Genomic DNA, 16,679 nt, shown 5'->3' on the forward strand with positions numbered 1-16,679 from the left:
AGTAATAAGGCTGACTTAGATATGGTACCTTAGGGGACCATGATGTTTAAAATTTTTTTTTTTTAATCAGAAGATAATGAGTTTTGGCCATTGGCTCTTGTATTCAACAAATAGTTCATGAAGTGTTAATTAAGCAAGTAATGCCTAGGATGTGCCCAGCTCTGTGCTAGTTGCTATGGGTCAGACCCCCACAAAAGATGACAGTTATCCTTGTCATTTTTGGTGGTGCAAAGAATTAGTAAAATATAAAGCAGTTTATAATGCAATAGGAAATTATGGACTCCAGACTGTGAGTGCTATGGGAATCCAAGAAATGGAGGTTGTGGTGGAGTTTGGCTGGTCAGACCTTCAAGGAGGGGGCCTGTCTTGACTTGGGCCTTGACAGTGGTCAAAGGTAGGACATGAGAAGGGGAGAGGACAGTCCACTAGGGAGCAGAGAGAGTTTGAGCAAAGGCACAAGGCAAGAATGTCCATGGGCAGGTTTATGGCACCGTAAGTACTCTTGCCACAGTGGACATGTCGTGTTGGGAAGCATAGTCTTGAAGGACGTCCTTTGGATGGAGTGTCCCATTTATAGTCACAGTCATTTGCTTTTGAGTTGGAATGACTCTGAGAGAGGTTCAAGTTCAGTGATTCCTAACTAGTTGGTTTTGGGTTTGCTTTTGTTTTTTCCTAAGTACATTTGATGGACAGTGTCTACATACTCAGTACATCACACCCAGCAGCCATTCCCCTCCCCAGCTCTACCCCATTTTCTCCCACTCAAGAAAAGAGATGAACATGCAAACAATGATACCATGGGAGGACTTTGAACCCTCCCTCACACATAATAAAAAGCACCTTGTTTGCAAACCTCACTAGTCAAACTGTTACTGGGACAAGTTGCCGCAATAACCTTCGCAACAGAGGTTTTGCCGTCACGGTTGAGAAGCACTACTAGACCAGCCTTCATATTTTACAGACAGAGAAATTGCCCTTTTAGAGTGAGGGAAAGTGTGGTTTGAGGGTCTATGTCAGTCTGCAGGCTGAGCCACATTCGAGTTGCAACTTCACATCCATGAAGCTGAGGTTTGCATGCCCCGAGCTGGTGGTCGAACTGAAGTCTCGCTCTTTGTTTCCACAGCAGATGGAATGGCTTCCCTTTCTGAGTTTTAGCAGGTGCCTCTGAAAGGCAGCTTCTCTCCCCAGATACAAGTCACGTTGCTGCCCCTCCTGTGGTGCCCTGTCACAGGCCCCAGCGGGAGCAAATCAGCAAGCTGCCTTCTGTGGCATGACCTCCCCTCCCAAGAGGGTGGGATCTGCTGGGTTGGGTCGTCAACGCAAAGGCCTCCTCAACCCTGGCAACACAGGAAGCAGCTGAGTGAAACGGCGAATGGAGTGGCAAGCCCTTTAGCCCCGCCAGGATCTTCTTCTTTGCTGTAAACAAACAGGAGGGTAGGCCTTCTCCAGAGACCCAAGTCGAGGCTGACTTGGACTTCTCTGCTGTGACCTCAGGCCCCCTGTGTGGAGAGAAGCTGCAAGTGACGGGGCCTCTGGGCCTAGGAGCCTCCCAGGGAGGGACTTACATAGCAAAGGCTGCCTGAGACAGAGCAGTGGACTGGCCAGCTGTCTGACTGCCAGCAAGGAAGCCTTGAGTTGTTGTCTTTTAAAGTAAATTTTAAATTCTTGATCAAAGCAATACCCGCCACATGCTTCAAAGAATCAAATAGTATTGAAAGACTCACCGTGAAAAACAAGCATCCAGTGCCCACCTCCCCCAGAGGCTGCTGCTTTTAACTCACCATTTCTTCCAGTAGTTGCCTCCAGATCTCTAAATGATATGCTTATGCTGCTACTTCTTGATTTATCTATTCTGTGTGTCATCTGTTCACTTCCTGCTGTGATGGATGAAGATTTCGCCTTCTGACACCATCCCCCTCTCTCCTCTGCCCTCATCTCCCAATATAGTAAGAGCTCTGTTTTAACCCAAATCATGTTTAAAACATCTACCTTATTGAGACGTGTAAGTGATGACCACGAGAGAACCAAGTAATGTCCTTCGATTGTAGTATTTCCTTTCTTACATGGATTTTTGTTTTACTGCAGAATTCTTCCTCCCTCCTTCCCTCCCTCCCTTCCTTCTTTCTAATATTCCTCTTTTTCTTTTGCGGCACTGTCATATCAGTTGTGTCAGGTCCCCTTGTCTTCCCAGGAAGTTGCAGTGTTAGCCCAGCTCAGCCCCGAACTAGCCAAGGGACCCTGCCCAAGTCCTCTCGTGTCTCGACCTCAGTGTCCTTATAGTAAAAAGAGAGCTCAGGCAGGAGGCTAGAGACCCATCTTGTCCTCATTCTAAACCTCAAAGCCCATCAGCCCACCTCAGAGATTTGTATGTCTGAGGAGTCTCTCCTCCTGGGCGGGGCAACCCCAGGCGCTGGCAGGTGGCAGTGCCACAGAAACAGGCCGGGGATGGGCCTGCTTCAGGCCCTGCCTCATGGTGGTTCGCTCACCCTGGTCTAGGGGCTGCTCCCTGGGGTAGTGTGGCTGCGTCTCTTGCTTTCTCTTCCCTGTTCATTTTCATTCAGCACAGTCTCTGCGTGTAGGGGCAGCATCATACTCCCCAGACTCCCCAAGCTCCTGCCCCAGCTCCAGCTCTCTTTGCCCCACTCCCGCTTATGTTACATATACGCAAAGTTCCCCAAAAGTGGTCATACAAATACTAACATTTTTTGGTAAAAGCTTTATTGAGGTATAGTTCACATATTGTACAATTCACCCATTTAAAGCATACAGCTCAGTGACTTTTAGTATATTCAGAGTTGTGCAACCATCATCATGATTAATTTCCATAACATTTTCATCACCTCAGAAAGAAACCTCATACCCTTTAGCAACACCACCTATTTCCCTCAATCTCTACCCTGAGGCTAGGCAATTACTAATCAACCTTATATCTCTATAGATTTGCCTATTTTGGGCATTTCCTTTAAAAGGTATGTTATGCTTCTTTCACTTAATATAATTTATTGTTTCCAGAGTTCATCTACATTGTAGCATGTATCCATAATTCATTCCTTTTTGTGGCTGAGTCATATTCCATGGTATGGATATACCATATTTTATTCATCTGTTCATCCGTTGATGGATATTTGAGTTGTTTCCCCTTTTTGTCTATTACAAATAATGCTACTATGAGCATTCATGTACAAGTTTTTTTGTGAATATATATTTTTAGTTTTCTTAGGAATATACCTAGGAGTGGAATTGCTGGGTCTTATGGTAACTCTGTGTTTAAAAACGTGAGGAGGGGGCTTCCCTGGTGGCGCAGTGGTTGAGAGTCTGCCTGCCGATGCAGGGGACATGGGTTCGTGCCCTGGTCCGGGAAGATCCCACATGCCGCGGAGCAGCTAGGCCCGTGAGCCATGGCCACTGAGCCTGCGCGTCCGGAGCCTGTGCTCCACAACGGGAGAGGCCACAACAGTGAGAGGCCCGCTTACCGCAAAAAAAAAAAAAACAAAAAAAAAAACGTGAGGAGGGACTTCCCTGGTGGCACAGTGGTTAGGAATCAGCTTGCCAGTGCCGGGGACACGGGTTCGATCCCTGGTCCAGGAAGATCCCACATGCCGCAGAGCAACTAAGCCCATGCGCCGTAACTACTGAGCCTGTGCTCTAGAGCCTGCGAGCCACAACTACTGAGCCTGTGTGCCAGACCTACTGAAGCCCATGTGCCTAGAGCCCGTGCTCCGCAACAAGAGAAGCTACTGCAATGAGAAGCCCGCGCACTGCAACGAAGAGTAGCCCCCACTCACTGCAACTAGAGAAAGCCTGAGTGCAGCCACGAAGACCCAACGCAGCCAAAAATAAATAAAATTAAAAAAAAAATTTTTTTTAAACGTGAGGAACTGCCGTACTGTTTATCAAAGTGGCTGTACTATTTTACATTCCTACCAGCAATGAATGGCGGTTCCAATTTCACACCCTCACCACTTGTACTTACCTGTCTTTTTGCTTATAGCCATTTTAATAGATGTGAAGTAATATCTCATTGTGGTTTTGATTTGCATTTCCCTAATAACTAGGAATAATAATCATCTTTTAATGTGATTATCGGCCATTTGTATATCTTCTTTGGAGAAAAGTCTGTTCAGATCCTTGGCCTATTTTTAAAATTGGGTTGTCTTTTTATTATTGATTTTAAGAGTTCTTTATATATTCTCCATGTTTAGCAGATATATGATTTCCAAATATTTTCTCCCATTCTGTGGTTTGTCTTTTCACTTTTTTTTTTTTTTTTTTGGCCATACTGCACAGCTTGTGGGATCTTAGCTTCCCAACCTGGGATCGAACCTAGTCCCCAGCAGTGAAAGCGGTAAGTCCTAACCACTGGACCTCCAGGGAATTCCCTCTTTTCACTTTTTTGATGATGTCTCTTGAAGTACAAATAATTTTGATGATGTGTAGTTTTATCTATTTTTTATTTCATTGTTTGTGCTTTTGGTGTCATTACATATTCCAAAGTCACAAGTGTTTACTCCTGTGTTTTTCTCCTAAGAGTTTTATAGTTTTAGGTATTACATTTAGGTCTTTGATCCATTTTGAGTTAATTTGTTATGTGGTGTGAGGTAGAGGTTAAACTTCATTCTTTTGCATGTGGATGTCCAGCTGTCCCACAACCATTTGTTGAAAAGAGTATTTTTTCCCCATTGAATTGTCTTGGCAACCTTGTCAAAAAATCAGTTGACCATAACTGTTATCTTTGGATTCTCAATTCTGTTCCATTGATCTATATTTCTGTCCTTATGCCAGCACCACACTGTTTGATTACTATAGCTTTGTAGTAAATTTTTACATCAAGAACTGTGCATTGTCCAATTTTGTTCTTTTTCAAGATTGTTTTGGCTATTCTAGGTGGGTCCCTTGAATTTCCATATGAATTTTAGGATCAGTTCGTCAATTTCTGCACAGAAGCCAGCTGGGATTTGAATAGGGATTACGTTGGATTTATATCAGTTTGGGAAGCATTGCCATTTTAACAGTGTAAGTCCAATCTATGAAAATGGGATATCTTTTCATTTATTTGGGTTGTTTTTCATTTTTTCAACAGTCTTCTACAGTTTTCAGGGTATACATTTTACAATTCTTTTTGCTATATTTATTCCTAAGTATTGTATTATTTTTGATGCTATGGTATATAGAGTTGCTTTCCTAATTTCATTTTTATATTGAGCATTGCTAATAAATAGAGATAGAATTGATTTTCCTTATATTCTTATATCCTGCAACTTTGCTGGACATGTTTATTCATTCTAATAGTTTTCTAGTGGATATTTTTGGATTTTCTACATACAAGGTCATATCATCTTCAAATAGAGATAATTTTACTTCTTCCTTTCTAATGTGGACATCATTTATTTCATTTCCTTTCCTAATTCTGATATCCTGGCTAGAGCCTCCAGCACAATGTTGAATAGAAATGGAGAGAGTGGAGCTCTTCGTCTTCTTCCTAATCCTGGGGGAAAGCATTTAATCTTTCATCATTAAGTCTGATGTTGGCTGTAGCTGTTTTTGTAGCTGCCCTTTATCAGGTTGAGAAAGTTACCTTCTGTTCCTAGTTGGTTGAGTGCTTTTATTATGAAGGAGTGTGAGTTTTGTAAAATGCTTTTTCTGTATGTGTTGAGATGATCCTGTGGGATTTGTCGTTTATTGCATTGATATGGCTTATCACGTTCATTGATTTTTGGATGTTAATGTTAAACCAGTCTTACATTCCAGGGTGAATTTCACTTGGTCTTGGTGTATAATCCTTTTATGTGTTGCTGGATTTAGATTTTGTTGGGGGGACTAACATTTATGATGCACTTTCTACCTACCAACTACTGTTTTTACATGGGATAACTCAGTTTTCAAAGCATATGAGGTAGGAACTATTATTATTCTTCATATCAAAATGAAGCACGTGAGGCTCAGAAACATTATGCTGTCTTCCCAAGGTCACACAGCCAGGTAGCGGCAGAGTCAGGACTCTAGTTCACTACCACACTAAACCACCTCTAGTGAGCATATCAATGGTGGATGTGAGATGATTTTCACATGACACTCAGACCTGTGTTTGTTTTCATTGTTTTTTATTTTTTGTAGTTTCCCTCTGCTTCTCTATTAGTGATTATGATATAAAGCTTTCTTCTAAAATATATTTATAAAGTGGAAACAAAAAGTCTATTTAGAAAAAATACTAAGTAAAGAATTGTACAGGCAGTTTATGGATGTGACTGCATATTCTGTATTGATTTAAATTATGTTATTAATAATGAAGGAGAAGGAATGGAAACTAGAAATGAGGACATGCTAAGTCATCTCTTTCCTCCCGTGTTGTCGGGGAATTCAGGTATGTTCATGCATTCTTTCATCCATCCAGTACTTCCCCGGTGCCTCATCTTTCCTTGGCACCCTACTAAGGTCTCCAGGGTTTTCAGTGATGGGTAAGAAATGGTCTCTGGCTTCAGGGAGCTTGCACATGCACACGTCGTTCTGCTCTGGTTCGGGGGCAACATATATTTTATTTCGTGGGCAAACTCAGATTGAGTGCTAGTGGCCACTTGCAGTTTTGTATTTCACAAGAAGGATTCTGAGGCTACCCGTGGACTCATTGAGAAATAGAGACGTTATCAATGAGCAGCATTTGCCCTGGTATGGGAAGAAGAAGTAGCAGTACTTTGGAATTTTTTCCTTGCTCAGTCAAATGCTGCTCCAAATGTTTTTTTTGAGGGGGACAGTCTAAGCCTCCCTTATATTTATTTTTATATATTTATTTACTTATATATTTTTTATTTGCAGATATAAATATACATATGCATTTATTTTTTTAAACTTTATTTTTATTTATTTGTTTTAGTTGCTTTCTAGCTGGAGAGATTTACAGACAAGGAGAATATTTCTTGGGCTCTCATGAAACCCAAAGGTGACAGTTACCTAATCTTTAGGCTTGACAGAGTCTTACTCTTCAGAGGAAGGAAAAGGCAGCCAAGTTGGAAAAAAAAAGAAAGTAAAGTGCTTGGTACCTTTCAAAAAGGTACAAAAGTGGTGCAGTCTAGAAGAAAGGGCTTAGAATTGGGAGTCGAGATATCCCATTTCTGCCCTAACTCAGTCACTAGTAGTGACCATGTGACCGTGAATGAACGTTTTCATTTCTTAGCAACAGTGTGTCCTCCCTAGAAAAACAGCAAACATAACACCTGTCCCCTCGAACCTGCAAGGGTGTTATGATTGAGGAAATCAAAATGAAAGATCTGTAGAGTTAAGAATTAGTGTAATATTTCTGATGCCTTGCTTTTGTGTAGGAGAGTTGTTGCAATGTTTAATTCATCCATTCGCTCTCTTAAAAAGAGGCCATCCGACTAGCTAATATTTCCCGAGTGCTTGCTGTGTGCCTGCTGTTGGGCTGAGCATTTCACGTGCTGTAATGTTATATAATCCTCATAATAAATCACTGAGGGCAGGGACTATTATTAATCATCGCCCTTTTACAGATAAGGAAACGGAGGCTCAGAGAGGTTAAGGAACATACTTATGGTTATGCAGCTAGGAAGTAACAGATGGTGGATATGAACACAGAACTCGAGCTTACCCACCATAGCCTAGTTTTCCATGTCATTAAACCTTCTGACTTTTTTCGTTTTTCTTCCAGAAAGTCAGTCAGAAAATAACAATGCAGATCTTTTGCTTAGAGAATAGCAACCTGCATTCCCAAAGCCAGGCTCTCTTAGTGCCCATCCTGCGTCTGTGAGGCCCCTTGCTTCTTGTTCAGGATCTGTCAGTCATCTCAGTGGGGGCGTGGAGGGGTGGAGGGGTGGAGGGGGTCGGGCACGGGGCCTACAGGACCTTCTCAGAAGCAGATTGCCCGATAGCCCCGTGTTACTACTACTCGGTGAAACCAGGCCCCTGAGTTTCCGTTTGTTATGAAGATGCTGAATTTAAATCTGCCATGAATGCCCCACATTGCAGGTTGCAGCTGTGTCTGGTAAATTGTGCTCCCAGAACAGTGTTAGTTTTTTTAATATTTTATTAATTTCTCTTGCAAAGTGACAAAATGACCACGTGGTGGTAGACTCAATATTAAGAATTCTCCTCCTTTGGAAGATTGCATAACAGGCAGGACATTTGCGCTGGAAAAGAAGTACTTCTTTTCATGTATACCTCTGATAAAATTTCCGGAATGTTTTTTCTTTCTGACTGATGTGGAGTTGGCAGTGACTTCTAGCACTTGGGCTAAAAATGTCTGATTTCCTTCTCCCTTAGGCAGTGAATGATCTACAAAGAAACAGAGAAATCCATTAGAGAAGCTGTATTTGTAATGGAAATAAAGACTTCTAATTTATTGGCTCTGTAGGTCGTTCGCTTATTGACTCTGATCAAGGGAAGGACGGGAGTATTATTGTGTTAAAGGGGAAAATCTTAAGGGTTATTCTGGTAAATGAGTATTTTAGAATCTGAGAAGCTTAGAAGAAACCCAGGTTATAGGAGGAAGGAGAAGGTAAAGATCATAAGTAGGAGTCAGGGAAGATGAAGGAAGGGAAGACAGATTAGAACTGGGATTGTATACATTGAGCTGGGAGTTTTTATGGAACATTTCTGACATATTTAAAATTGGAGGGACTTCCCTGGAGGTTCAGTGGTTAAGACTCCGAGCTTCCATTGCAGGGGGCCCAGGTTCAAGCCCTGGTCAGGGAACTAAGATCCCACATGCTGCGTGGCATGGCCAAAGATAAAAGTAACATAAAATTGGATAAAAAATTATCATAAATCTCTGTGTGTAAGCATCACACAGGATTGATTTTTTTTTTTTTTTTTTTTGCGCGGTACGCGGGCCTCTCACTGTTGTGGCCTCTCCCGTTGCGGATCACAGGCTCCGGACGCGCAGGCTCAGCGGCCATAGCTCACGGGCCCAGCCGCTCCGCGGCACGTGGGATCCTCCCGGACCGGGGCACGAACCCGTGTCCCCTGCATCAGCAGGCGGACTCTCAACCACTGCGCCACCAGGGAAGCCCAACAGTTATTAACTTTGGCTGATTTTGTCTCATTTATTTCTCACTCTTCCCCCATCTAATATGATTTGGAAGCAAACCCCTGTATCCTTTTATCCATATTTTAGTAGGTATTTGTCGAAGATAAGGACTATTTTAAAATATAACATCAATATTGTTGTCACATCTAAAAAATAGTAACAGTTTCCTTAATATTGTCAAATATTGAGTCAGTAACTAGCCAGAGAAATTTTCCTGTTTTCTCATATATGTTACAATTTCATCTTTATGGTGGTTTGTTTGAAATAAGATCCAAATGAAGTAAAACCATGTGATAGTCTAAGTCTCTTATCATCTATAACTTCCCCCTCCATCTCTTTTTTTTTTCCCTTGCACTTTATTTGTTAAAGATACTCAGCCATTTGTCCAGCAGACTTTCCCATAGATTGTATTTTACTGAGTACCTCACCGTGGTATGTTTTAACATGTTCTGTCCTCTATATTTCCTGTCAGATTGTATCAAAGGCTTGATTAGATTCAGATATTTTGTTTTGAGTTCAGCACTCTTTGTAAGGTGATGGTGTGTTTTTCCATCAGGAGGCACATAATATCTGGTTGTCCCTCATGTAGTGATGTTAGCAGCAGTTGGTGATCAGTGCCTACATCCATTTGTTCACTAGGGGTTGGAAGCTAGGGATATTTTAATTCTGTGAATATTTCTGGGGGAAAAAAAGAAATACCTTTATAAAGAGAAGCATCTCTCTCTCCTGCAATTCATTTATCCAGTTGTACAGTTGGTATAGGAAAGACTGGTTCAATGTTTGCTTCTTTCCTTTTATTTATTGATTTTCAACGTAAAAGTTGGTTCACAGGCATCCTCCAGCAGTAACAAAGGCATAAAACCAAGTTTTTGTTAAGTGTCTTTACGATCTCATGGATTCACATATATTTGATATTGTTTCAAGTCCCTTGAGTTGTGCTAACTGGTGCTCAGATCACCCCATCTTTGGCCAATGGAGGCTGCCTCAATTTGGCCCTTGGGTCCCTTTGACACAGCCCTGGTAGTCATAGATAAAGAGTCGCTTCTAGGCCTTTTTTTTTTTTTTAATTTTATTTATTTATTTTTAACATCTTTATTGGAGTATAATTGCTTTACAATGGTGTGTTAGTTTCTGCTCTATAACAAAGTGAATCAGATATACACATACACACGTTCCCATACCTCTTCCCTCTTGCGTCTCCCTCCCTCCTCCAGGCCTTTCAAACCTAGGTTCCAAGCCCAGCTCCAGCACTTGCCAGCCCTTGACCTTGTAAAGTGACCTAAATTCTGAGCTTCTGTTTGCTCATCTGTAAAATGGGAATAATCATAGTACTTACCTTTATAAGGTTGATGCAAGATTAAAATAGCTGAGTGCTTGGCAGAGTGACACAGAGTAATGGCTTTAAAATGTTAGGTTTATTATTATTTGAATTAACGAAGAGAATTATTAGGGCTTTGGAGCTTACAGATCATTATGCCCTGGACAGTCATTAACCCTTCCTGCAAAATGGACTTAACATTAATGTACTAAAGAAGACAATCTTTTCTGTGGATTGGCAAATGGTTTTGCTGTAGAACTGAATGCCACACTTAGAATTCAGGGCAGAGAAGAGAGTAGAGGAAGCAGCATAGGTGTGGAGAGGGCCTGAAACCACCTCCGTGAGGCCAGGCACCTGCAGAGGGCAGAGGAGGCAGTCACCTCTGAGCCCCCGCCCCCCCCACCCCCTCCCCCCGTGCCCTCATTGGATGTGGCCTTCACTGTTGCCATAGCGTGTGACAGGGAGGTGAGTTGAGAACTCAGTGAAGTGTGAAGCGGTAGTCAGCAGCTCAGCCCCATCTGCCCTCCCAGCCGGGCCTAAAGGAGACACAGGGGCAGCCTGCGTGGGGTGCACTCTGCAACTGTGTCAGCCCTTCACAGCCTGGGCCCAGCTCTGCCGTCGCTGGTCCTTTTCTGCCCTGGCCTCTGACACATATCCTAATGAGTGAGGCAAATTCTCTGACACTCTGAGACTCCAGCCCTGAAGCAGTTCTCAGGCTTCCCTGGGATTAGGGATGGGGAGGGAGGGAGGGCGCTCTCCGGAGCACAGGCAGCCTTCTCCGTGTTTCCTCATTCGAATATGCTGAAGGGTTAGAAGTTGCTGCACTCCTTATTATTATGTTATTAACCTTTTTTTAAAACTCAGTTTTCAGATTTTTGTTCACCTAGTCTACTGTTTGTTTTGTTTTGCTGTTTTTTGCTTCATTTATTTCTGTTTTTGTAATTAGTAATCCCTGCATTCTCATTTTTGGGGGTTGATTTTTATCCTTTTTTAGGTTTTTGAGTGGAAAATTCAGTTCATTTAATTCTGCTTTCTTATTTCCTATGAAATGCATTCAGTTCTAAATATTTTACAATTTCTATTTGAATTCCTCTTCAGCTATGAATAACCTAGCAGTATGTTTTTTACAAATTTTCATAGATACGGAGTTTTTTCTTTGCTATAATTTACATTATTGATTTCTAAGTTTATTGCACTGTAGTCAGTGAATGTGACTTCTAGAAGGTCATATTTAGGGGAACTTGTGAGAACTTGTTTTATGCTCTAAATCATGATTTTTAATTAATGTTTCACGTATGCCTTAAAAAATGAGTATTCTGTTTGCTGAGTGCTGAGTTCTTAAAATAGCAGTTAGCTCCTGTTAGGTAGGTGCTGTTTAGAACCTCTTCAGCTTCACTGCCTGGCAAAGTTCTCATCACACCCGCTGTAGTCTGCCAGGGCCTGAGACACAAAAATGTCCATTTTGGGCTGATTTGTTTGGTGTGGCTCACAAAACATACCATATGTCCAGGCCAAGGAAGACAGTGACTCTAATGTTTTTGCAAATAAGGTTAAATTTGCTGGAGTCTGAATTCTTTGACTCCCAGCTTAATTTCACACTCTGGTTTCAAGCTGATAATCTTTGGCTCTCTCAATCATGGATGTTTGTGTTATGCAATAATTTAAGAGTGGAACTGATAAATATCTTCTTGAATAACAAAAACTGGAGGCTGACTTTGGCCCGTGTTCTAGCGTCAAGCATAATTTGAGGTCCTTTGCTCCTGGTCACTGTGGTTGTATGAGTGTCAACATAACTTCTCTGAGCCTTGTTTTTCCATCAGTTATGTGGATATGAGACCACCTGCCATCAGAAGGTTGTGGTGAGGCTCAGTCAAGGCAATAGACATAAAAAAGTACTTCGTAAACTGTACAGAGATCCTCAGATGTCAGGCACGGGTTGAGGGCACCATGGGAAGAAGTAGCAAGTGGAAGCGGTCTCGGTGTGTGTTTCTTAACTCCCCGGGTTCTCTGGAAGGAGCCTGGACAGGGTGAGCTTGGGAGAAGTGTTTGAAGGCCCCTGAAACTCTCCGTTTCCTTCTCTTCCATCCCCCCCAGTGCGGACAACAGAAACTGCCGCCATGACCACCCACGTCACCCTGGAAGATGCCCTGTCCAACGTGGACCTGCTGGAAGAGCTGCCCCTCCCTGACCAGCAGCCATGCATCGAACCCCCGCCTTCCTCCATCATGTACCAGGTTAAGTCCTCCCAGAGCACCAGGGCCAGATGGTGGGGGGTGGGATCAGGAATTCTGGGGATCCCCTGAGAGGGTTTGCCCTGAAGGCAGAGGGAAGTGGGATGCCTGCATCTAGAAGGTGAAAGGTCGTCAGCTGATGGAGTCCCTGCTGCGCTGGTGGAGCTGAGTGTAAGCAATAGATAAGCTAGTAAATGTACACCAGGGCTGTTTCTCTTCCCTCGGGGAAGGCTTGTTGATCCATTCTGACCCCAAATACCTTCCCGGCTGTTCTTGCTGCAGCACCAACCAAGGTTTTGGCAGCTCTGACCTCATGAATTAAATATCGCAATTTAGAAACCCCTAGAGCCTGCCTGGGTAATTACTTTTCCTTCATGTATGTGACAAGAGGTCTTCAACTCCCCACAGCTGATAATGACTCCGGGAAGCCAGTCACAGTTGTTTTTTTTTGCCTGAGAGGCAAGCTTGTGACAAACCGTGATCGGATTGCTCAAAACCGAGATCCCACCTGGGCGTGGTGGGAAGGGCATCCGTGCAGCTGTAGTCATCCCTGCAAATAGACCCTGTCTGGGTGTGCTGGGCAAGTATACCATGTTATGAAAGAATTAGTTAATTGGAAATTTTTAGCTTTTTAGCTGTATTTGACCTTTCGAAAGTTCTTGGACTGCTAAATGAGACCGAATATAAGCGCATAGTCTATTTTAAATTTCATTCAATGGCTAGATTTATTATGCACATGCCTGAAGGTTCAACTCATCCACTTGGTTTATTCACATTTTCTAACCCAGATTAAATTTTAATTATGTAAATATCTTTTTTATTATTAGCAATGCAGCAAAGTATTTATAACAAATAAAAATTTCCCTGTAACTGTGTCTATATATATACACATATATATACCCACACACCTTTTTACCACGTATATATATAATTTTTTTTTTTTAACCAAAAGAGAATGATACTGTATTATGTTGCTCTATGATTTGGCTTTTTTAACTTAAAATTTATTATGGGTATTTTTCCTGACAATACTGCTATGCTACCACACTGTATTTAACCACCACATAGTACTTATAAGATGAGCCCATTGTATGGATATACTATTATTTATTTAGCTTTTTGCTGTTAATGGATATTTGGATGGCTTCCAGTATTTTTATTAAAAGAAAATACTGCGGTTATTATTCTTGTACAGATGCATCTGCACCCTCAGGCAAGTATTTTTGCAACTGCTGGATCAAAGCAGTGTACCTCTTCACCTTTTGTTTTAATATCTTCATCTTTCAAAAAAATTTTTTTACACAATTTTTAAAGTTATTACAAAATATTGGCTACATTCCCAGTGTTGTACAGTACAACCTTGAGCCTACTTTACATCCACTAGTTTGTACCTCCCTTTGCCCACCACTGGTAACCGCTAGTTTTTCCTCTATATCTGTGAGTCTGCTTCTTTCTAAAAAAAAAAAAAAAAAAAAAAAAAAAGTCTTCACTTTTAAGAGCTATTTAGGCTTGTCTGGTTTAAGCCTTTACTTCCGAGGCTCCCTGGGTAAACCTGATGACCCATGGGAAGCAGATGCAGGCCCTGGCTGTAGCCAGCTCCTGCCCAGTGGGATTCAGGGTGGGATTTCTTGGCGGAAGATGAGAGGGTGATGTGGGGATAGATTTCCACAGGGAACTCGGGCATTTGTTGGCAGCAGTTTACTCCCTGGACACCCAGCCACCTTGAACCTGTTTTCCAACCACCAAGTATTCCTGTTCTCTAATTCCTGCAGGCTAACTTTGACACAAACTTCGAGGACAGGAATGCGTTTGTCACAGGCATTGCAAGGTACATTGAGCAGGCTACAGTCCACTCCAGCATGGTAAGTCTCTGTGACCTTCAGGGACAGACGTGCCCCCTGCTGGTGGGGGCGGGGCTGTGGGCAGCTTCTCTGGCCAGGGGCATGTGCTCAGCTCTTCCAAGAACACTCTGCCTCAGATCCATCTCCTCAAGCCCATCCTCATGCCCCACCCATCCCCTCTCAGCGCCTGGAGGCACACTGTTCCTATCTTCCAGCCTTGCAGATCCTGCTCACCTTTGGGGCGGAACTCTATTCCCACTGTTCACTTCCCTGAGCTTCTCTAGCTTTGGGGGTTAACAGTTGATTAGATCCTGCCTTTTTTTATGCTTTATAGATAGATTACTGGCTGTGTGGAATTTTGGCCCTTGACCAAAGCACAAAGTTTCTCAAAAAAGGTTTGGAGTAACACATTACTGGTGGCCTAAATCATTCACAAGGGGGGACCCGTTGTTTGATGGGTCTTGGTCTGACCCATCTGTGAGGGTACGCTTCCTTCTTGGGCTTTCATTGATTTCATCCTCATGCATCGCTGACATTTAAAGAATTCCAAATTTCTCATTCACTGGTTCTGCCTGTGGCTCAGTGGACCTTTCTCACTATATCAGCGATAGCCTAAAGCCTGTCTCACCACACCCTGCCCATTCATTCAATAAATGTTGTGTACCTGGTACCTGGAGAGACCCTGCTAAATGCTGGAGAGGGGGATATGCAAGGACAGATAGGGCTGGTCTTGGTTCTCAATGAGTCAAGTAGAAATAGACAGGCTTACCATTTATTGAACATTTTATGTGCAGATATTTTAAATGCATTGTCTTAATTAATCCTCACCTCAACCCTTTGAAGAAGGTTCTATTACAATACTCATTTTATGGGTGGGGAAAACTGAGGTCCAGAAAAGTTAAGTAACTTACTCAGGGTCCTGCCACTGACAAATGGCAGAGCTAAACCTAAATCTGTTTGACTACAAAACCTGTGCTCTAGATGGCTCTTTGCAAACAAATAAAAATATACAAAGTTAAAGGTAAAAGGCATGGTGAAAGTTCAAAGTCTTTAAGGGGCCCTGAGAGGCTCAGAGAAAGCTTGATGAAGGAAGTGGGTTTTGAGTAGAGGCTTGTATACTGTACATACACACACACATTATAACCACATATTATATATATATATATATATACACACACACACACATACATATATAATATATGGTTATTATATATACATAATATATATGTTATATATATATATATATATATATATATATATATATACCATATATAAATGGTACTTTAAACTATATAAGGTTTTCTTATACGTGGTATCATTGGAACCTTATAATAGCCCTGTGACTTGGAAAGAGATCATTATTCCCATTTTAGGGATGAGAAAACTGAGACCTAGAGAAGTTAATAAGCAGGTTGCTCATGATCCCACAATTAGTAAATCACAGGGTTGAACCTAGAATCCAGGACTTAAGATTCCCAGCCCTGATCTCTTTCCACTGACCTCTGCTGTCTCACACAATTAGAATTTTATCTGTCAGGGATGAGATGGAGAGCATCTGGCTGGTGGAAGCAGCATGAGGAAAGGCACAGAGGCAAAAGGCACAGAGACTGCCTGGGTTTGGACTGTGAAGTACATATAGGGAAATTCTTGGTGGTATTTATCAAAAATTAGATAAGCATCAGTGCATAGAGGCTGTCTTCGTTTGATAGAGCTGCCATAACAAAATACCACAGACTGGGTGGCTTACATAACAAATTTATTTTCTCCCAGTTCTGGAGACAGAAGTCCAGTATCAAGGTGTCAGCAGGGTTGCTTTCTCCTCAGGCCACTCCGTGGCTTACAGACGGCCGCCTTCTGGCGATGTCCTCACACGGTCTTTTGTCTGTGCAGGCACATGTAAGGTGTCTCTCTGTGTGTCCAAATTCTGTCAGATTGGATGAGGGTCCTTAATGGCCTCATGTTAACTTAATCATCTCTTTAAAGGCCCTGTCTCCAAATATAGTCACATTCTGAGGTCCTGAGGTTAGGACTTCAACATATGAATTTCGCGGGGGGGACACAAGTCAGCCCATAATAGACGGCTTTAATTCATTTAATCAAAAATCAGTAGCAATGGGAATTTTTCATTGATGGGAGAAATGTGAACAGAAATACACTTGAGGAATAAGTTTCATTTATCAGTTTTGTGCAGAACAAGTGGTAAGGAGGCATGAGTGAGGTGATAGTTAAAGTTATCTACACTGGAGGCGTCA

At 42.3% G+C, this 16,679-nt stretch overlaps 1 protein-coding gene across 2 annotated transcripts in view; it reads left to right on the top strand.

Annotated features, from left to right (window-relative positions):
* Positions 1–16,679, top strand: part of CYFIP2 (cytoplasmic FMR1 interacting protein 2) — a 131,629-nt gene that overhangs the window by 4,944 nt on the left and 110,006 nt on the right. For both annotated transcript variants that reach the window (XM_067732387.1, XM_067732388.1), the window contains exons 2-3: positions 12,450–12,589; positions 14,359–14,448. In XM_067732387.1, the coding sequence (XP_067588488.1) occupies positions 12,473–12,589; positions 14,359–14,448 (207 nt within the window). In that variant the 5' untranslated portion in view covers positions 12,450–12,472. The remainder of the gene's footprint in view (positions 1–12,449; positions 12,590–14,358; positions 14,449–16,679) is intronic.

Source organism: Pseudorca crassidens, chromosome 3, assembly GCF_039906515.1.
Source record: "Pseudorca crassidens isolate mPseCra1 chromosome 3, mPseCra1.hap1, whole genome shotgun sequence".
Lineage (NCBI taxonomy): Eukaryota > Metazoa > Chordata > Mammalia > Artiodactyla > Delphinidae > Pseudorca > Pseudorca crassidens.